At 36.0% G+C, this 23,211-nt stretch overlaps 1 protein-coding gene across 1 annotated transcript in view; it reads left to right on the top strand.

Annotated features, from left to right (window-relative positions):
- The window catches only part of THEMIS (thymocyte selection associated), a 198,688-nt gene extending 175,762 nt beyond the window's left edge, over window positions 1–22,926 (top strand). The window contains exons 5-6 of the mRNA XM_019029818.4: window positions 11,323–11,458; window positions 21,105–22,926. Coding sequence (XP_018885363.3) covers window positions 11,323–11,458; window positions 21,105–21,136 — 168 coding nt within the window. The 3' untranslated portion in view covers window positions 21,137–22,926. The remainder of the gene's footprint in view (window positions 1–11,322; window positions 11,459–21,104) is intronic.
- The last annotated feature ends 285 nt before the right edge of the window (window positions 22,927–23,211 follow it).

Raw genomic sequence — 23,211 nt, 5'->3', positions numbered from 1 at the left:
AGATATATTATCTCAAATCTTCCTTCTTTCCTCCCTTCCTCCCTCCCTCCCTTCCTTCTTCTTTTCTTTCTTTCTTTTTTCTTTCTTCTTTCTGTCTCTCTTTCTCTTTCTTTCCTTCTTTTGTTCTCTTCCTGCCTCCCTCCCTCCATCCCTCCCTCCCTTCTTTCCTTCCTTCCTTTTCTTTCTCTTTCTCTTCTCTTCTCTTCTCTTCTTTTCTTTTCTTTTCTTTTCTTTTCTTTTCTTTTCTTTTCTTTTCTTTTCTTTATTTCCTATAGAGACAGGGTCTGTCTCTGTTGCCCAGGCCTGGACTGCAGTGGCACAATCATAGCTCACTACAGCCTTGAACTCCTAGACTAAAGCAATCCTCCAGCCTCAGCTTCCTGAGTAGATGGGACTACAGGCACCCACCACCACTCCTGGCTTTTTATTTATTTATTAGAAACAGGGGCTCACTATATTGCTCAGGCTTGTCTCAAACTCCTGGCCTGAAGTGATTCTCCTGCCTCAACTTCCCAAAGCGCAGGGATTACAGACATGAGCCACCATGCTCAACCAGTTTATCTTTTAAAAATAATTTGACATCAAGGTAGATCAAAATGTATTATCCATTTTTAACAAATCTTTGCAAAATTGGTAGATATTTTTGAAACATATGCATCATGACTTAGAGTGATTAACAATATACTTTTCCTGTTTGGATCCACGTATCTTTGTGGCATTTCATTTTCAGTGGTGAGAGCCATGAAAACTCAGTACACGAATGAATTTAATTATAAAGCAAACAATTGAATTGCTGTATCATAAAGTGTTAAATCAAAACTTAAAAAAGTATTAAAACCATTCCATCATCTTCTCAATATATTATTGATAAATGAAATGAATTTTTGCCTTAAATATTTTTAAATAAATATTTGCATTAAACAAAATATTTTATTTCAACTTTACCTCTCTGAAATTTCTACTTGGAGTTTGTTTTATAATACACATACTATATTAGTAAAGCAAATGTATACAACTACATATATGTTAGATAAATACATGTGTATAACTTTATGTTTATATACATGTATCATATTTATGTTTTACACTTAAAATTTTTATTAATAACATGCAATCAGAACGGTTTAGAGATCATTAATTTAGAAGCTGTTAGGGAAGAAAGAGAAAAGGTAGTAAGAGAGATGAATGCATAAGGATCCCAGAGACAGAATACTGGAGACTGAGGGGAAAATATCTTTAAAAAATGGTGAGGTGGTAAACAGAGTTATATGCAGTAGAAAACTTAGGAACCACAAGGTTTGAAAGGGCACTTTGGGATTTATGACTGATGACTAGAAAGTTGTTGGTGAAAGTATTGTTGGTCAAGTCGTGGGAACAGAAACCAGATTCTACTCTGTAAATACCCAGATAAGTGAGTGAGAGGGAACAAAAGGAGCAGTAAGCGGATTGCTCTTGCTAAAGTTTGGCAGAAAAATGAATGAGGCAATGGGAGAGGAGAGTCCAAGAATACATGAGAGGTTGGAAGAATGATTGATTAAGTATGTCGTGGGAAAAGTGGAAGAGAAAGGGTCATATTCCAAGGGGGAGGCACTCACATTGGAAAAAGGACTGGACATTTTGTGAGTCAGTAAGAAACAGAAGAAATCAAGTGTTGTTTCTAAGGAAAGAGGAGAGCTATGGGAATTGATTTCAGATGGCCACCATCTCAATGAATTAAGTGACTGAGTAACATTCTAAAATAAGGAATGCCGGATTTCCATTGTGAGCTTTGATAAAAGAGAAAAAGGCTTGAAATATCTTCCATAGACTCCTCGAAAGGAAGGGAAGCAGAGATCCTTGGAAAAACTGAGCAACACTGAGGAACCACATGTCACCAGGTAACATGAATGTATGTCAGAAACAAATAGAAAATTTCAAGTTTTTTTTTTCTTTTAAACCAGCAATGAGCTTGCTACCTCTGGGGATGAGTGAAGAGAGAGAGAGAGAGAGAGAGAGAGAGAGAGAGAGAGAGAGAGAGAGAGAGAATAAATTGGTAAAGGGACTAGAATGGAAATTGAGGATCTGATATCTGATAGCCACAGTAAGAAAGTTGTTAATATGCAGGTTTTAAAGCCTCTTGGGTAGGGAAACAAGTGAGACAAGGAAGAAGCCAATAGGTAAAAATAAATGAGAAAGTGCGAGAGGGTTCAAGTGTATTTGAAGATACAAATGTAATCAAATAAAAACATGTTTTTAATTCAGATCTTTGCTCAAATATAATGAAAAATCTTCTCATTCAAATCTTTGCTCAAATGTCAAACTATCTAAAATTGCAACCTTCTTGCCCTACTTTACCTTGTCTATCCACTTCTCTGTTTCATTTTTTTCCATTGAACTCATTCTATGTATTTTCCTGATGTATTTGTTATTGGTTCTTCCTCCCAGCCACCTCACCCCCCAATCCCAACTCATACACACAGGATGTAAACACAAAGAGGGCAGGGAATTCTTTGCCTCTTCTTTCTTATACCATATCCCCAATACCTTTACCTTTGCATAGTTGTTGCTCATTGTATACTTGCTGAATTAATGAATGATCATACAACGATGGAAAGGGAATGAGTTGGTATAAATTAACTAAATATTTATCTTTTATGTTAATATTTGAAAGCTAGTAATTTAAGCTGATAAGTCACAATGTGCAAAGTAAGTGTTACAGATGTAGCCTCCAGCAAAACTAAAAAGCAGAAATAGTAAGAAAGAAGTTGCTTTGGGGGATTGGAAATGTTGGGACAAGAGGCTTTTGCTTTCCCTTCTAACTCTTCTGCACTGTTTGATTTATTACAACGTGAATGTATTGCTTTGATGAAAAATAAAACCAAAACAACGCCCCCAAAAAATAAGACCTAGAGGGAAGAGCATGTTAGTAGCAGCAAGTGAGAGCACAGAGGAGAGTGTTAGAATCCAAGATCGTGAGGATGGAGAAATTCTGACGAACAATGAGGTCCATGTTCTGATTGTACTTACAAGAGGCTAAAAAAGACTAAAAAGAAGTTCAACAGTGGTGTGAATATTAAGGTCTGTTGATGTCATGTTTGGAGAGAGAAAGCAAACAGGAGAACATGAGCTAGAGGCCATTCTGAGCAAAATGGAGAAGGATCCTGAAGATGAAGAGCCATGCCTGGATCTATAGAAATTTCGAAAAAGTGTTGGTTGGTGGTGCCAGACAATGCCTTAAAAGAGGGATCAGAAATAGGGCTTGTGAATTAGAGGAGGTCAGAAGAGCAGCCTTTATGGGAAGGGGTTTCAAAGAAATGGTGCCAGGCTTAAGTTGAGCTGAGGAGATAGAAAGCAGGCTCCAAGGACCACATCCTGTGTGGGGCACCTATTCACAACAGAGCACGCATTTTATATTTTAGCAACACTTTGGTAGCAAGAGTGCCATTTGATAATTTATATACAGTAATTTGAAGGCTTGAAGAAATAGTGAGATGAGTCATACTCATCAAAATCATTTCTAGCTCAAATAATAATACAGCAATGTTCTAAATCAGATTGCCAGGACATATACCTTTTAAAGACTCATGTGAAAGCCTGTATTTTAATACCCAGAAGGCTAAGATGATTTCAAAGGTAATTTTTAATAAATGAGTTGAGAATAATTTTCCTAGATACAGACAGACCTATTATAAAGTAGACCACAGTTCCCATCTGTCATCTGCAGCAACTGTCGCCCTGCTGGACACTGTTCAAATGCTATTCATATGTCCACTAATTCAAAACTAATTTCACCAAAAGCTCATCTAACAAAAAATGTGTCACATAGTTGATTCCACTGTAATTTCTGTTTTCATAATTTAAAATAAGATTAATTTTCCTGCCCTTTGGCTACAGATTACACTTACAGACTCTAAGAGTTATGATTTCCCATTAAAATAAGAGCTATGAAAGTTATGACAATAATCATGCAAATTAATTACTTCCAAATTTTCAGGAAGACAAAATAAGGAAGAAGATTTATCTCTACACAAAGAGCTACTCCAGTGTGCATTACATAAGCATTTTGAGTAAGCCAACTTTGGCATTTTTGAAGAGGAGGCACTTGCCATAGTGTCTCTAAAATCGCAAATTATTTTGCATGATTGTCCAATATCTGGAGTGACAAGGCTGATATCTTTGAGAGTAGAAGGAATTTTTGTTTATCTCCTTAAAATGCAATTATTAAGAATAATAATTGTACAGATTAGCTGTCTATTCAGACCTCATTTTAAAGTAAGAAGTGTTTGCTAAGCCTTGCTTCAAATCTTCATTTCGTCTTTGGCTAAATTCACAGAACGTTAGAGTAGCAAGAAGCACATTGATTTGAGCTTGACGGAAGTATGTGAAGAGGTTCTCCACCTAAGTATTGTAGCTGAAAATTCTTCAACTCATTTCAATCAAAGTATGTGATTATATTGAGTTCTTCCCGCATCCATGAACTAGGATTTGATTTTTTCCAAGAGGGTGATTAAGTCAACATAAATCAAGATGGTGGGACTTCTAGATATCAAATTACCTAGATCCCAGTTTTCATCAGGGAAAATAGAGGAAGACGCAAGTGAAATCTATATCTGAAATATGAGTACTGTTAATCTCTTACTTTAATGCTTGACATATTCTTGAAGCATATCTTGAAAGTGAAGTATAAAATAATCTTAATAGTAATGAAGAATTTCTTTCCCGCAGGACACAGTAAGATCTTTGATATATGATATGTGAGATGATTTCTAATCAGCTACAGCAAGGGTGGTTTTTCTTGGGTCTAGTCCCAGCCAGTCCAGGAAGAAGAAGAGGTCTTTGTAGGATTGAGATGGGGTACTGTCTTCTCTTATTAGAGCAACTAGGGAAATAGGTTCAGGCATCTTTCTTTTCCATAGGCCTACTGTCTGTCCTCCGACCCAAGAAAAATTCAGGGTAGATACCAACTCTTTTAAATGTCTGACTTTCTGGAGGTACTTGGAATAAGCACAGAAGAAAGATTCTGTCCCTCTTGTTAACCACTATTGGGCCCAAGAATGTCTTAGTGTCAAGCCACATGCAAACACCTGTGACTGCTGGTGAAGTTCCTGATCAACTGCCAGCCCAGACCAAGCCAGCAAGGTCACATTTGAATAAGAGGGTGCGAATGGTCCAGGGAGGAGGAGCACTAACAAAGGAGGGTAAGTGATGCCAGCAAGGACTCTCACCTGGGAAGGTCACAGCCTAAAGCTCCAGGAGGAGCAGAAAAGGGGAAATGAGCTTCTGATGAGCTGAGGAACCAAGTCCTGCCAAACACAGGCTTGAGCAAACCCTCTGTAAACAACATAAGGCTGCAAGGTACAGGAAAGGGTCAAAAGATAGCATGTCTTTGGGATAGGGCTGAACAAGCTCAAACGCATCTCTTTGAATTGGTATAAAGAAGACATTCTGTGCAGAAAGGGCAGTTTGAGTATGTATGGATCATTGTAGGAAACCTCAGAATATTGCCCAAAAGAAATGACTGTCTATATGGATGATCAGTTTTAGATTATTTTTCACAGTTTACATTCTTGCTTTTTAAAAAAATATTTGCCTCTATTATATTATGGACCTTTATAACGCACAATGATGAATTAATTAGTTTTTATAAAAAACACTTGATCATCTTCTAAATTATTTATGGTGATTCAACTATATAACAAACAGAAGAGAACACACTCACAGACACACACACACACAGACACACACACACACAGTAGGAGACAGATTACATACAGAATGCATTTCTACAATGATAATTTGCATATCCCCAGCAAGCCTGTATTTGATGTGATTCGATTTTTATTCTCTTTTATTTACGTATAGTCTCTGAATTATTGTCATTGTTCTTATTTTAAGTAGAATTTAATTCTCTGGAAGAAAGTTAGTTAATGAGAGACTTCTTCTCAAATATCACTTGAAATTTCTTAACTTAAGTGTACTTTCTGAAGTGAAAAAGTACAGGCAGTGGAAAGTAGCAGTGTTTATATAAGCAGAGAAGGAGGTTGCTTTTTTTAGTCAGGAGAGGATTGATTTTTTTACAAAGTAAAAAGTAAAGTACATTATCTAGGATACTTCAAGTTGCTTTAAATATGAGTGATGTTTAGTCCCTGGCTAAGAGAGGTCCTTTGTAGCTCTCTAAAGAAAAACAAGCCCATTTGCCCTTGGGGAGAAGGGGCACAAATAAATACAATCACGAACTAGGAATCTCAATAAATTGAAAAAGTATGATTTTATTCAACGGCATGGCCTTAGGTATGAGATGAAAGATAGATTTGAAGAGCTCTTTCCAATTTTTTTTTGTGGACATCTTGGTTAACTTTTTTTGGTAATATTTATTTGTTCCTTTCTTTGTTTGTGAGACAAATATTCAATACATTATAATTGCATCATTACCTTTAGCAGGAACATTAAAAACAACATGCAAAATGCAAGCCAAGAATAACATAAAAATAATTTAACAGTCATTTCAAATTAGCAGACAGGATTGTAATGATTCATTTCTAATAACAAGTTAAATGGAAATTACATAGAATAAACAGAACCTTATTTTTTGAAGTACAACTACAGCATGGTCACAGAGGCCTGATGCATGGCAGTTCAAATTTATCTATGTTCCTCTCCATTCTTTGCAAACATTTTAATTTTCTCGTTTTCCTCTGGACCCAACCTTCAGGTTGAAGACTTGACATCACAGAAGCAGGATCTGACAGAGGATTTTATTTCTCCAGTTGTTGTCAGGCCACATTCTCATGCCTAGGGTAATAGGGGCCACTGTGTTTACACACTTAGTTCTCAATTCTCACTTTCTCTAACATAACAATTCTCAGATTTATAACTTCCATAGATAGTTGACCAATGTAATTTGATTCAGAGCTATATGGGATACTGTATGAATACAGTTCTGCATGATTTCAGTAATGAGTTTATTTAAAAGCACAGGATTTGAAATATGTGCTTTTAATGGATAAAACAAAGTAAAATGTAACTGCATTTTATCTACCAATATATAATGATAAGCAGTACTGTTAGGAGTGATGATATACACAAACTTGCTTATGCATGTGAGTGTGACTATATAGTGGCCATTGATAACTGGCTAAAGAAAAAGTCATAAAAATTAAGTCATGTTTTATTCATGAATTTTCCTATTTGTTTAATATGTAGTTATTTAATGCCTACTACATTTAAAACCCTGAGATAAGAGCTCAAGACAGTGAACAGGGCATGCATAGTTTTTACTTTCAGGGAGTTTTATTTTAGCCAGGGAGATAGACATTAAACATGAAAACAGCTATTATTTGATTGTAATTATAAAAATTGCATTATAGTAGAAGTACAAGGTGCACAAAGACTAGAAAATAGAGTGCTGGCTAAGGTTTACACAGTGAGTGACACTTGCAGGAACCCAAGACTTCTTAATATTAAGGGGGAAATTTTACTAAGAATGTCCTAGGCAAACAGAATAGCCAACCCTTCAGACAGGAAGGAAGAGTGATGAGATTGTGGACCTGAAAGGACATTAGAATTAGAATCCAGAGTGCTTACTAAGGCATACAAGCTCCTGCCTCTCTACACCTCATCTCATTTCATAAATCTCTACCTCCCCGCTGGAGTCATAAATATACAGGTGGTAGATCAAGCCACATGATTGCTGAAATTATCTAGGAATGGAAAAAAAGAAAACTGGGAGAATAACAGAACCTTGAGACCTCTTGACACGCAATGTTTGGGTAAAGAAGGATACTCCAGCAAAGGAGACTAAGAATAAGCACGCAGAGTGGAAGGAGGAACATCAGAAACCAAAAGAAGGAGGTGACCAGACATGTCAGATGCTGCTGAGAGGTAAAACAAGTTGAAGTCTGCCAGATTGAAGTTTCTGAGCAGCAATGGATGCTGGACAGAGAATAAAGGAAAAAGAGCAAGGGGGTGATGGATATAGAGAAAGTAGAGGGATCAGTGGATCTCAGATCCCAGTGAGGCCCACGAATAGCCTTGGCAGAAACTGTGGAAAAAGCAGTCTTGGAGAAGGAGATTTGGCTGGAGTGGAGAGAATAAACTTGAGGATAGGAGATGAAGAGAAAGAGGAACATACTTAATATTGGAGGTGGAAACATTTCAGCTGATGATAGACTTCAGATGTGATCTTGGGACTGAAAGCATGAGGTAGAAAAAATGAGAAGTTCATTTGTAGTAAGGAGATCCAGGGATGAATCAGATAGAATGTTTATGTAGATATGGATATTGTCCAAGATCATGGCGACGCTGAGGCTAGAAAAGACAAAAGTCCGGGTGTCAAAGCCTTTTTATGAAAAATGCATGGATATTAGTAGATAGATGATACCAACAAGAAGGGAGACGGCACACAGCTAGACGACAGGAATATCAAAGTAGCAGACATGTTTTGCAAGGAGGTAAGGTTGCAACGGACAACACTCAGAGAAGGGGATCCTCCACTTAAGGGTAACAGGGATGAGGAAGAATAAGCAGGCAGTATCATTCACAGAAGAAGAGGCGTCTTCAAAGAAGAATGAGATTTTCGTCAGGGTAAGAAGGTAGAGACAATATTCAGAAAAGAAGTTGAACAGGTAGTGAAGTTTGCAAACCATAAAGCAAAGTTATCAAGGCATGGTGGAAGAATTTGAGAAATAGGAAAGGCGAGAGGGAAGATAGAGAATTGAGGGCAGTTGGGCAATTAAGAATGAAACACTGTAGGAATTTTACTGTAGCAGAAAAGAGATGCCAGGGTATAACATGCAGACCCAGGGAACTAGAAGGAGGGGCTAAGTAAACAAGGAAGAGGGAGTGTGGCAAGGTTAGCAACTTAAGAGACACCTACCTCCCTTTACGTTAGGACCTGGGAACAGCAGCCTGGCTATAATATGTAATGTAAAAGAGAAGCTGGAAAATCTGACAGGGGTTGCTTAAGAAGACACTCCACTGTGGGAACTGTTTCCAGGAAAATGAGGCTCTTAATTACTGAAACACTAATATGTTTATAAAATGTCCAGTGTGCCAGAGGTTTGCACCAGGAAGCACAGAACCTTTACAATACAGAACCTATTCTGATGAAGGGGCTATTTTCTCTCTCTGGCTTTCACAACAGTCCTTTTATGAGTAAATAAACTCAGCATTTCTTTTATTTTCAGTCTGGAATATATTAGAATATACACAACGTGCATGAATTCTTAACTTTCCCTCAATGTTTTAATATTTTCAATTGAATTTGGTATGAACAAACATGAAGCTTATTCCTTCTTTGATCTATTGCATTGCTCAGTTCTGAGAAACTATGATTTAATACTCATGTCGTAACTTGAAATAATAATATACTTTTCAAAGGTATGTAATTCAGAATCAGGAAAGTAGTTGGATGCTGAAATCTGCTTCTTTCCAAAAACTACATGATAATAGAGGCCTGACAATAAATTCTAAAAATTACAGTGATGGGCTTATATTTTTGTGGACTGTGGAGGAGCTAAAAATAAACAAGTGGGGTGGTTTAGTTCTAGTTGGTACCAACATCCAAACTGATCTTTTGAGCTGTCTTTTGTAGTATTGCTAGGATCCCTTCCTTGGTCATTAGAAAAGGAATTTGAGAAATATCTACAAATGACTTATCACACTGTATTTTAATTATCTGCATAAGCAATGTAAGAAATTGTGTTTGAATAATTTGGAGTCTGAGAGAATGTCATGTTATATTTGTATTCTTACACCACATCCATTATCTGGGATACTATAGATAGATGGTGGTTGAATGTACCAGTTATCTGTCAGCATACAATGCTGCATAACCACCAGAAAAACATAATGGCATACAACCAAAATCACATTCATTTAGTTCATGAAGCTGTGGAATTCAGCTGACTTGAGCTGGTCTCAGATGATCTAGACTGGTTTCACCCAAACGTCTGGGGCTCCTCTGGCTGTTGGTTGCTTCAGCTTGGACAACTGGGGTGACCTAACTCTGCCCATCTCATGTTCAATCTGCAGCCAGCTAGTCTAGGCATAGCCTCATGGCATAGTGGAAGTTAAGGAATGAGCAAAAGCAATTGTGCAAGCCTCTTTCAAGCCTCTGTGTCAATATCCTATTGGGCCAGAAGAAGCCACATTGATAGGCCAAAAGTCAGAGTAGGAGGGCACTGCAAAATTCTATAGAAAGGACATGGATACAGAGAGGGGTGAAGAGTGAGGGCTATCCATACATCCAGTCCACCACATTAAAAATCTTAAGAAATCAATCATGAAGAACACTGTCCAAAGTTCAGGATTCATATCATAAGACTCAGCACTGTTCATTTTGTTAACTCAAGTGAATTATTTAATCATTCTAAAGCCTAATTTCCTTATTGGCCTTTCTCAAGCTTTAAAAGCGGTTGATTTTATAAAATCAAGCTTTTAATGAATTTCATGCAATATATGGTCTACAGGAGAAATTTTACAGGAAAGTTGTCCATTATACTATCCTTTAGTGAGCCAACATGGCTAGTCTGAATGGCCGTAATTGATTAGCTAATATTGACGCTGAGAATCTTCACATATTCTGTAATCTTATTCAATTTGACAAACTTCTAGTCTGGACTTGGGTATGAATTAATTAAGTACTGGAAGTTTAATTTCCAATTGAAGTCTTCACTTTTTGTTCCCATCTGATGATTCTTTTGAAGCATACAGTGTGTCAGTATAATGTCAAATGCTGTGACATCTCTTACATGTGAGATGAGTTATAGGGACCATTGATGCTGTGCCTTAATAATTCATTGTTATGATGAATTATTACTCTGAAATTGACTAAAGGAGGTTTGTCAAATTTGCATAATGCTGATTAAAAATGTGGTTTAATTTATAGTAGATGTTATGATTTGTTTTATATGAAGAGTACAGATGATACAGAAATGAAATCTGCTTTTGATTATATAATATGTAATTATGTAATATACAATGAAGTGCTGGATTAGTTAACTATAAGAATAAAAACTAAGTAAAAATGTTCTAAATGAAAAATATTTTATAAGCTTCACAAGAAGAAAGTAATATACAAAAATGGTCTTTGGAGATGGCTTTCTATGCCTAAAATGACTTCTTATTCTAGTTACTTAGATTGCTTCAAAAATTGTACACTTCAGTTTCCAAAATATATTGATGGGCATATAATTTGTAACTTGCTTTGACATGTCAAATGTTCTGTTTCAGACATATGGAAATGAATTGCCATATGATAAATCTTTCATATCTCTGTGAAGCATTTATTTTGGACTGATAATTTTCTTGTGAAATCAATCACTCTGACCTGTGTCATTTCAGCGTCATCACGTAGACATAACCAAGAAACTTCACCCAAATCAAGCTGGCCTGGATTCAAAAGTACTGATTGGTAGTCAGAATGATTTGGTGGATGAAGAGAAAGAAAGGAGCAACCATGGGGCCACAGCAGTAGCAGGTACTGATGTGAGTATAGGTCAGTTAAACCACGGTGGTTTAACTGTCCACATGACAAAGGTGCAGTGGACAGATTCTTACTATTATTTTATTTGGAATATATGACTCAGCCCAAGTGATCATCCTGCTCTGCCAATCACATTGAAATGAAGTTTTATGTGAAGCATGATATTGAACACTCACAATAATAATAGTAATGTTTATTGTTTTCCATTATTAGATTTTTCACCTCATTTATGTTTTTCATGGCAAAGAAATATTTCAAGATTGCTTGTATTGTTGTGATAATAATATTTTGATATTTTTGCTAGAACAATGAACAAGAAGAATTACTGTCTTGAAAAGAGGTTAAAATAATTGAGATGTTTTAAGTTTAAAGAAGTGTCAGATAAGTCACTGAATGCAAGCTTGAATTATGATGGTTTAGTTTATAGAGATTGTGATCTGATATTTTTCATCTCTACTGAGTGCAAAACAAAAGCAAACGGACTTGTGGAGGAGTTGATAGCATTCAATTAAGCTACCCAGACTAACTTCCATATGGCAGAAATTTGGGATGAGCTAGCAAGGGAAATAAGAAGTTTGTTTCTTGCCAATATTTTAGACACACCAAACCCCCTCAATTTCTATTACACTTTATCTTTGAAACTTCACATTTAGTTCATACGAAAATTGAAACTGTAATTATTCTTAAGCATACGGTTTGCTCCTTTCTCCTCCTTATTTGGTTTTGTAGCTAGCACGCTTTCTTCTCCAAGGACATATAAAAGTCAAAATACTAGATAAAGTCTCTGAAGTGTTTCTGCTCCAAACCCTGTCTGCACAATCTGGGTTCTTTCATGTAGTTAGCTTACTGGCTTCTGACACTCCTATAAAAAAGTCCCATAGAGCTTTTCTTATTACCTTTTCATTGACTCTCTCCGAGAGAGAAAAATGAAATTCTGTAAAGGGCTTTGAAAACCACGCATATTGCAATTCCTCCAAATTTCTAATACTAATCAAGTATGACTATAAAAGAAACAACCACTGCAGTGAAAATTGCTGCAGCGCATTGAGTCTCAAGCCATTATTAATTCATTGGAACTTGTTTTTCTTTCTTTCTTTAAGATTGTGGATTCTAAAAAGTACCAGATAACACAATTCCTGAGATCAAAGTTTTTGTTTCAATCAGAGGGAAACATTATCTAATCTTCTCTTGTATGTGAATCTTTCTGGGATGGTACAGCAGTAGTCCCAGCTTTGTGCCTTGAGTGAGTAGTATAGCGTATGTTACAGACCAGAGCAGCACCTGCTTTGAACGTATTACTTGTAAGTGATGATTTTAGGGACAAAGATGACTTGGAATTAAAGCAGTGGTTCTAGGCAAGTGAGACCCCCTAACTTCATTCAAGAGAGTAAAATGGAATCTCCTTTCCTAGATCAATTTGATTTTAACATGCACTTATTTAGAAATTACCCAGTATGAACATCTTGGCCATATTTTTATTTGCTTTCCCATTTGTAAATGCAATAATTACAGTCTTTCTTCCTTATGGATTATAATTGTGTGATAATTCTATATATAAAAATACAAAAGTAGAGCAAAATATAATTTTTCAAACTTTATTTTCATCTTATATAATATAGTATATGTTCTTCATTTCCAAAAAAAAGACTCACTGGAGCCATACTTAACATTTACCATACTTCATATGGATAGCTCATGGAATATGTAGTAGCCTTCTTTGAGTTCAGGGTGGGTAGAGTAGGCCTTTTCTGAGCTTTCTCCTCTTTCTAATGCTTAGACATAAGTCAGTCATTTCCTAAATTCTCTTTGACGAGAGTAACAGTTGCAGAGACTTTGTAGCATATCACTGACTTAAAAAAAAAAGCCTAATTAAGATAGGGGTGCTGCTTTGCTTTTCTAATGTTGCTCTTTCAGGATACCCAGACCTAATTCTTTCAGTTACATGGGGTGGAACCTTTTCAAATATGTATCTAATAATTGTACTAAGGAAACTAGTTATCTTGGTATTCAATGTCAACAACTGAAATTTTGCTGTGAATGACTGAACACGAATTGTGTAATAAGACTCTATTCCAGCCAAGAGTACAGTAAAACCTCACTCAGGATCAGTGCTATCAGCCACTGATGTCTTCACTAAGAAACTGATGAAAACATTTCACCAGATTCTAGATGACCTTCTTCTGTGGGTCCTTGATTCACTCTTGTTGCTTAGTGATGCCCATGCCTTATTTTAAGAACATTATTATTAATTCTACATGTTATTTTATCCATAAATTACTAAAAAAAAAAAGTTCTCTGAAAGTAGGATGATTAAGTGATAGAATGATAAAGTGCAGACCTTCAGAGGCTGAACTGAGATTTCTGGGTTTACATTTTGGTTCCCCCATTAGGTAGCTATATACCATGAGCAATTTGTTATTTAAGACTATTCTTTTATTTGTAAAATTGAGTTACTAGTAGTGCTATACCATGTGCTTTTTTTTTTTTTTTTTGAAGATTATATTAGATCAAATAGGTAAAAGTTAGTAGGGTACATAATAAACTACAATGAAGTCAGGCTATAATAATTAACTACTGAATCTTTATGAATTGATTGCTAAGGAAAACTTTGTTTTCCTACGATACGCTCTGTAAATTGCTGGCTGTGGCGACTTGATGTTATGGATCTTTCAGTCTCTGAGTTTCTGTCTGCATTTTTTGCCTTTGAGAGCAGTATGCTCTTGAAATGTTATAGCCTTTGCGAATGCTATGAACATGGAGGGGATGAGAAACCCTCTTTGATAATGTCACTGATTGCTCAGAGTAAAAGAAACACTCCAATTGTGTAGAGACATGGATGCCCTGACGCTCTCTAATGGACTCTTTCCCCATCTTACTTCAGCAGCAATAGCTAAGGAGGAGCACAGGGCTTCAATGTTTATTCAGCTTAAGGTCTATTTTTAGTAATAACGTGTTAAGTGGAAATGTTTTCATTGAACTATTTGTTGCATCCAGTTTCCTGGGTTGATTTACATGTGGAAAGTTGATTGGAAAGTGCTCTCAGGAACAGCGCTTGAGGCAGAGTCCCAGAAGCAGGTCTGGGCAGAGGGAAAAATTGAATCATGATACAGTCACAACAAAGACCTCAACTGATCCCATAGGGAGATCTGGAGCTGGCATGGTTCTTCAGGGTTGTCCTGAATTAGGGGGTGGGGAACAGACCTTTATACCCCCTGCATCAAACAATCATTGGATGCAGCTGTCCCTGAGAAGGATCTATGGTTATGGGCAATGTGGCTTTTTTTCAGCCAAGGGCACAGCCATTTGGTACAAGAGGATGATTATTTAGTTCTGAGGAGGATCTGATTATTATGTGGGTCACTCATTAATTGCTGCCATTGCTTCCGGTTATCTTCCTGGCTAAACAGGGGGCCATTTTCCTTTTTCTTCCTTATGTCTCTCTAGAAACTCAAATCACTGCCAGGAAGGATGACCTTTTAAATATGCTTATTTGTTTTTGTCCTACATAAACATAAATGTTTTCTAATAAGAAAATGTTATACTCTCCTGATCCATATTTTCTGATGTAATTTTCTTCCTATTGTAGCTTTGACTATGTTCTTCGAATTTTCCCTACAACTTTACACTAAATCTGTGTCACTGCTTGTCCTTCATAAATTAGACTAGTCAAGTAATAAGACAAACCCTAGGCTAGAAAATGAAACCCAAGGCACTCCAAGTTTGAGTCCCAGTTCTGCCACAACCTGGATGCATAGCATTTCAGAAGCCATTTCATTTCTCTGAGCTTGACTTTCTCCATCAAAATAGTGGGTATACCAGATAATCTGTATGCCCTGTCAGTTCTGAAAGCCTGTGATCCTCTGGCTTACTCTGAATTAGAGCGTTGAAACTGTTGGACTCAAATGGTCTTATTTCTAAGTGAGACTCACATACAGGTGATTCACCCCGTCTAAGATCCTACTTAGTTTGGGAATTTAAACAGGTCAGAAAAAAACAAACTCCCTGGGAAAGCTCTCCTCTTAGGCCAAGGTGGAAGGTAGAGAATAAAGAATTATTCTGTAGCTTTAGTTTAATCTAAATGTTTAGTGTAAACCTCAGATCCTATTTGTATCTTGGAAAATAAAACCTAAGTAGTTTCCTATCAGGACCATTTTGAGGATTAGGCAAGTCAGAGGTTCTATATTAAAGACCTTAATTGAAAGGCTGATTATATGGGATCAAGAGTTAGGTAGTTTAGATCATAAAACACATTGTTGTTTCTTAATTTTAATGAAGAAACACCTCAATAATTCAATGTTATTCTAAGTAGTGTTCTAAGTGCAAAAATTACTTTTATTCCAAAGTCTAGAAAACCTGTTATTTAAAATATCGTATAATTTTTAACCGATGATTTAAAAATCTGTCCTTTCATCTTTATATTTAACATCAATGTAGATTTCTTATAATATAAACAGAATAACAATATTAGTAGAATTTATTTTACACTTCTAGATAAGGCTATTTTAGTTTGGAAATACTGACACCCTAAAGAAAAATGTTATAGGATTGCTCTTCATTTTATAGCAACCTATCTCCCTCTTCTCAGAAGATTTAAATGTTTAAGAATGTGCTGCAAGGACAACCCACGGTCATTTCATTCTTTGAACAATTCTGAAATATCATTTCCTATTAGGAAGTTGTGTGAGCACTGACAACCTGGCCCCTCTTCTTCCCTATAGATTAATTTATTTCCTGCAGTGCTTGCTCTTCATGGAAATCTTACTCGCAAGCCTTCACCAATGGGAGATCTCATCAGCAGAATGCTAATTAGGAGGGCAAAACCGTGTACCATATTGAGAGGGAAAAACAGTTCTCTAGGCAAAGCAACCTTTTTCTTTTCTTTTTACTCTGCTCTCTGCTCCATCTATGGTTGAACAGAAATATTAACCCCTGGGAAACTATTCCATGAGGTGCTGGGGGATGGTAGAAAGTGCAAGTTTTGCAATGAGACAGACCCAAGACTAAGCTCTAATTCAAAGAATGTCACATTTGTTTGTGATTTTGTTTTCTTGTCTTTAAAATTAGAATAAAAATACTTATCTTACAGGAAAGTTCTTGTGCTTTAAAATATCGCTTAATGTGTATGTTAAAAATACATATTCTTGGAATCTATTCTCTAGAGCAGAGCTGGGAAACCATCATGGCCTATGGGTAAAATATTAATAGGTCCCATTGCCTGATTTTTTATGGCTGGGGAGCCAGGAATGTTTGATTTTTCATTTTCAAATGTTAAGGAATATTTAAAAATAATATTTTTGATTTGTAAAAATTTTATAAAATTCAAATTTTAATATCTATGAATAAAGTTTTATTGGAACACATCTACACTTATTTAAACATTGTCTATGACTGCTTTAGTGTTCTATCAGCACAGTCAAGTAATGGTAACAGATATTTACTGTCTAGCCCTTTAGGGAAAAAGTATGATTCAGGTATACCACGGGGATGTGTTTCAGTGTATCTCAGGTGAGTCTGCTGTAGGGGTTCTATGGATCACACTTTGAAAAATAATGCACTAGAAGAATTGTGAACAACCTTTCATTTCTTCTCACTTATCACACCCACTCTACCAGAAAGTCTGATTGGCTTTATCTTCAAGGAACATCTGGAATATGCCCATTTTTTTTTTCCATGGCTACTGCTACCAACCAAGGCTAAGCTATCTGCTGCTATCAACCAGTCTCTCACCCGGATTCTTGCACTTGCTTTCCAACTAGTCTATTTGCTCCTACACGTGGCCCATAGTGTCCATTCCCAACACAACAGCCAGAGTAAGTGTATAATACTCTTAAGCCAGATTGTGTAACTCCTCTCTTCAATATCCTCCAGTGGCCTCTCTACTTCTCCTTTCTCACTACTGTGGATATGTTGGCCTCATAGCTGTTTCTCAAAAACCCTAGGAGAGTTCCATCCTCAAGGCTGGCACAGACTATTTTATCTAAATGGCATAATCTTTCCCCAGAGATCCATGTGGCTTGCAGATTCACTTCCTTTAGGTCTTTATTCAATGGTTACCTTCTTAGTGATCACCTTATTTTAAAACTATAACCCTCCTGTCTGGCACTATCTGCCTCCTTTGTGCTCTCTAACATATTTTGCAGTGTCCTTTTTATTTTGATTATTGGTCACCTACTCCACATAAGGTCACTACGAAGGCAGGGATTTTTATCAGTTTGCTCTATCCTTAGGTTATAGGAAAGTGTCTGGCTCATAAGAGGTTCACAGTAAATATTTCTTGAATACAAAAATGAACCCCAGACTCCTATCTTGTGCTTGACAGATTATGTGTGGATTCTATCAAACATTTTCTGTATGCAAAAACAGTTGCTGGAGTACACATAGAAGACTCATCTCTGAAACATGATGCAATACTCACTTAATCACTTCAAATGAGAGGGGAAATAAAGCAGCTATTAACTTGTATTATTTGTTTGTTCAGTCTCAGCCAACAATTTGATGACAAAAGATACAAAGGAAAGGGAAGTTAATGGTGGGTACAAATATGAAAACATGAATGAAAATCCTGTTGAAACTGTTCAGAAGAGACTCCAAGAAACCACAATCAAGTTGCATCCTAAAAGAGGTAGATGGTTCATGGCAGGTTTGAGTGTTCACCATCACATTGAGCAATTTCAGGGGACTGGCACTCAAAGTTTCCCAAAAGAAAAGTGACAAGGGAACAGCTTTCCTTCAAATTAACACTTTAGGAAACATCAGGTTTATAAGAGAATGTAAATTACTTTTAGACATACTTCAGCTTGATTCCTCCAAAATATGACGAAATTGAAATTTTCTTTCACTTTAACCTTCTTATTCTAATAATTACCCATGTAATTTTATGCTTATAACTTCATTTTGTAAGTTATTATTAAAAAGATGTAATTCTGACCATTGAAGGACACTTCTTTAGCCTGTATTTTTGAGAAAGAAAAGCAAAATGAAATTCCATTCTATGTCTACTCTTCTATGGATGAAATAGTTTACTTGATCTCCAAGAAAACTTGTCTACATGATTCCAAATACCTCAGTTAGTCTGATCAACTGAGTAATTGGTTCAGTGAATATCCATTTCAAGATGAGAATCATCACCTCTTTATTGAACTTGTGACATTTCCAAAAGGAGTAGGTGAATGCCAAAAAGATAAAGACTTTAAATCAATTTCGATTTTAAAACCTAAATTATTGTCAGAAAAACAGTTCTTGCACATTTTGAGATTTCTTGAAAGGTAGTGTGCAAGAAACACAGTTTCTGTTCAATGTGGAATCTCCTGCTCTGTCAACTAGAGCTTGCCACCAGAGCATAGATGTAATTTAGAGGACCACTGCACTGGGCGAAGATTGGGTTAGATCAGGCAGGGTGAGCTGACGTATAAGGTCTCTTCTAAAACCAAGATTGTGTAAATCCCGGTTTTTTATTTGGAAATAATCTAATTATTTTAATTACCTCAACTCCCATTTTTTCTGCTTAACTGTGTACTATCTTAAATCAGCTTATTGACAAGGGAGAGTTGGACAAATAACTGTCAAGATGACAGATTGAAGTTTCAAACTGCATGCTTATAATAGTTTTATGTGACTCTGAGATGGCAATGGCAAGTAATATTTCTGTAGCACTTTACATTTTACAAAGTAATTGCAAGCTCATTATTTCATTTGGTATTTCCTCAACTCTCTATGATTCAGTTATTATAATGAAAACTTATCCACTGATAAAGAAATGGAATTCAGAGATTCCTCAAAATACACAGCCAGTTAAGTTGTAGACTCAGGAATCAGACTTAGGTCTTCAGATTCCAATTCTCTGTACTACAATTCATTTATTTCATTTTCCTTCATCCCAGCCCCCTGCTCCCTAAGAAAAGCAGCACCGTAAGGAAGAAATATTGCTGTTATTCCTTTTTATAGATAAAGTCACAAAGATAGTAAATGATAGAAGTGGGAATTAAATCTGGGCATACTGCCTAAAAATCTTGTGTTCTTATATCTAAAATGTATATTCTACAGTGTGTGGTTTTATTACTGTTTGTCATATAAGAAAGATCTAAAAAGCTAAAGGCAGCCGTTGAGGACAGTGGATCATGAGGAGAGGGAACGAAATCCAGGAGAGTATGCAGTCCAGGTTCTCTTCGCCATCAACCCACTGACCACTCCAGCTCCGAGTCCCAGTTAACACTGATGGAAATGTTGACAGAGGAAAGTAAATTCAGATGATTAGGGGAATTAACATGGTATGTGGAGAAATCTCTCTTCTTTCTCCTTTGACATTACCTTTCTTCTTTCTCAAGTAGTCTGTGACCTCCTCAGGAGCCACAGAACTGCATATTTTGTTTCTGTGTTTCACACACATCATGAAAATCGCTGAGATAGTGAGATAATTTTAGTCTTTTTACATTTATTGACATATTCTATCTTTGCAACTATTCCATTCAATAGGCATTATTCTCCTCCTTCTCCTTCTCCTTTAAAAAAAATGAGAAAATGAGGCATATAAAGGTTAGTAACCTAAAGTAAATTACTTTAGGTTATACAGCTAGTGTGACAGAAAAATAATTCAAAGAAGAAAAGAAGAGAGGAAGCAGGAAGAAAAAAAAGAAGAAAGTGAGGGAAAGTGGGAGAGGAGAAGAAGGGAAGGAAAACAAATGGAAGGAGGGAGGAAGGGAGGGAGGGAGGGAGGGAAGGAGGGAGGGAGGTAGGCAGTTATAGGCTGTTGAGTGCTCAGAAGGAAGACCAACAGAGACTTTCTCTCCAGGTCCTGGCAGTTAGCACTTAACTAACCTCTAGTACAATAGAGGCAGGGGAGGGTCAGAGAGATTTCTGGTTTTCTGTTCCTCTTGACCACTTGTAGTGCTTACTTTTAGGGCTTTTTTTAATTACCCATCCATCGCGCTCCATAAAGCCATAGTAGAAAGGAATAAAGTGTCTTGCCTGAAGATAGGCACAATTCCTATTCACAGCGTAGCTTGCTTTATTTGAGAGTCTGACATGATGTTGTCTTAATGCCAGGTATGTGTACATGTTAACTAGGAGCTTTAGATAGTACAGCTTATGCTGGAGGCCTGTTGATTTTTCTTCAGTTTAACAATTATTAGGTACCTTTTTCCTCCTCTGTAGTTCTTAGAACTCCAGTAGGCTTGCATTTTATTCAGTAGGCATATTGCCATAGCCAAAGCCTGTTGAGTCTGGAAACAGACATTTTTAGACACAATCAGCTTCATCTTCTTACTAGCTATGTGATTGCTGGGCAGGTCTCAACTTCACTGAGGTCTCAGTTTTCTACCTTACATTACCCATATGATAGAGTTGTTATAAGGACGAACTGAAACGCAAAGAAAAGCATTTTGTCCATGGAAAAACACTTCATACATGTAAGCTATTATCTCCTACCTCATACAAGTATCTACCTTGTTTCTGAAGAGTGAAGAGCTTACTTTCTTCTGTTTCTTTTTTTTTTCTTTATTTTGCTGGCTCTTTCTGCTTTGCTTCCAACCGTTTCTCAAAAACCATATGCATGTGAGTGTCGACAGTATTTGAAAGCAGGCAGTTTCCTTTCTGGTTATTTTCAATACTTATTTCTGATAAACCCTTCTTTTTTTATTTATAGAAACATTCAAAAATGAAAAACATCAGAAATAACAAGATGTGACAGAAGCCACTTAGGCAGCAAACATAAATGTTGCAGTGAAAAAAGAAGCTAGCCTTCTAGCTGAAAAACGAGTATTCCCCAATGGACTCCAGAAGAAACTTGACTCATCGCTGCAAAGGAGAGAACAACGTTAAAACTTTTAACAGATAAAACTTACAGAAACCTATGATATAGAATTCATATAGTCTATTCTGTTGTGTCTAAATCTGTAGGCATTGTTTTGTTGTTCTTTAGGACGTATTTATTTAACTTGCACATTTTTTCAGGTTCTTATTTCTACTACCAACAACTAAGTAATTGGGAAATAATTCTGTATTTCAGTTTCTGAGTAAAACCAGTCTGAAATAGGATAAAAGCCACCAAATATTTTCTTTTTTTTCCAGAATTTGTTTTGCCATTTTTTAGTGCTATCATCATTCCTAACAAGACTAACTTACAGAAAAATAATTGTATCTGACTGATTTAAAATGTTCAGGTTTCTTATCCAAATCCCTTGGAACTATGGAAAGGAGTTTGATTTCACATTCACAGTGTATTTACAAAATACGCTGTGTCATAAATATGTTTGAATTCCAACAGCCAAAGCCATTGAGAGTCACAGGAGTTTTCCATAACCTTCTCTTCTATGACCCAACAAAAAGTTCATGACTGAAATTTCACCAGATTTCTGAGACGATGTCTTAATATTCTATGTACTATGTACCAGATAATTCTTTAGATGAATGTTTCTTAGGATTGTAGGAAAATTATCTAGTTAATCATAATATTTGATGGAAAGAAAAAGACAATAAAATTGTAATATAATAAATTTGGCTGACAATAAACCAAAGTGATTCTTAATTAGTATACATTAGAGTGGTGCTCTTATAGTTGCACCATCTATAAAAATTACTTTAAGGGCTCTCACATTTTAATAATTTATCTTATTATGTATTAAGTATACAGGAACAATATTATTTTTCCTCTAAGAAAATGAAGAGACAGGCTATCTGGTTAATGTTACATAGAAATTTAATAGTAACGCTTGAACTTCATCCATAGATCATACTCTGTACAAAATCTGTTAGCTAACATCCTATCTCATAATTATTTTATGTTATGTGGAGAAATTTGTTGATTTTGTACCAAAGTGTTTCTGAAGACAATAAATTGTGAGTCAACTTTAGGACAAAAAAAATTAGAGTTTTTTCAATGTTTATATTCTGATTAAGCTTACTTTACCTTACATTTTTTCTAAGTAACAAGGAATCCTGATTTCTAGTGTCCTAAAAAGTGCTTAGTGATTTGATTGTGGTAATATCATTTCTTATCTACAATGTCTAAAGTTTTATGGGACAGTTTTTCTTTTATTTATTTTGCCTGTTTGTGCAGATAAGAACAGAAACTTTTCTAAGACCCACATTGGTTATTGAAGGCCACAGCGAATCTTAACCTAACAGCCTTGGCAAACTGCACCATAGGTGTTTTTAGACTCATATAATTTGTTATTTTTCAAACAATAGTGAATAATTAATATTTTTGTTTGGAATTTGAGAACAATTAAATTTGTACTTTTAGTAAGTACCATTCTTTGATTAGAAAATTAAGAGAATGCATATCTTACTTTGGTTGTAAATTATCAAGGGCTTTCTAATAGAAATCATATATAACATTTCTAAATACAAGTCCTTTCACATACTGTGTTTCCAGTTGTCTTGATATTGAAAAGTGTAATAAACTTCATGCTCACCTATTGGAGACTTGGGGAGGTTGAAAATAAACTTCTTAATTTTTATTTGTATGTGTTCTCTTCTATGTTTAACTCTAGAATAACTATCTTCCTGTAACGATTAAGTTAAAATATTCTTTAACTAGAATTGAAATAAATTGTTCACTAAGGAGGGGGCTGCTTGTGCTAAAAAAGCCATGAGGAGAGAGATTGTCCTCCCTGCCCTCTCCATCCCCTACGGACTTACAGTGCCGAGCTCAGTCATAATGACCAAATTTCACAGCATGGCCAAGCTGCATAGATAGGTGCCCAAACTACCAATTATTAATACTGGCCTCTTCCTAATTGAATCAGTCA

Source organism: Gorilla gorilla, chromosome 5, assembly GCF_029281585.2.
Source record: "Gorilla gorilla gorilla isolate KB3781 chromosome 5, NHGRI_mGorGor1-v2.1_pri, whole genome shotgun sequence".
Classification (NCBI taxonomy): Eukaryota; Metazoa; Chordata; class Mammalia; order Primates; family Hominidae; genus Gorilla; species Gorilla gorilla.
This window is presented reverse-complemented; position numbering and strand designations above follow the sequence as displayed.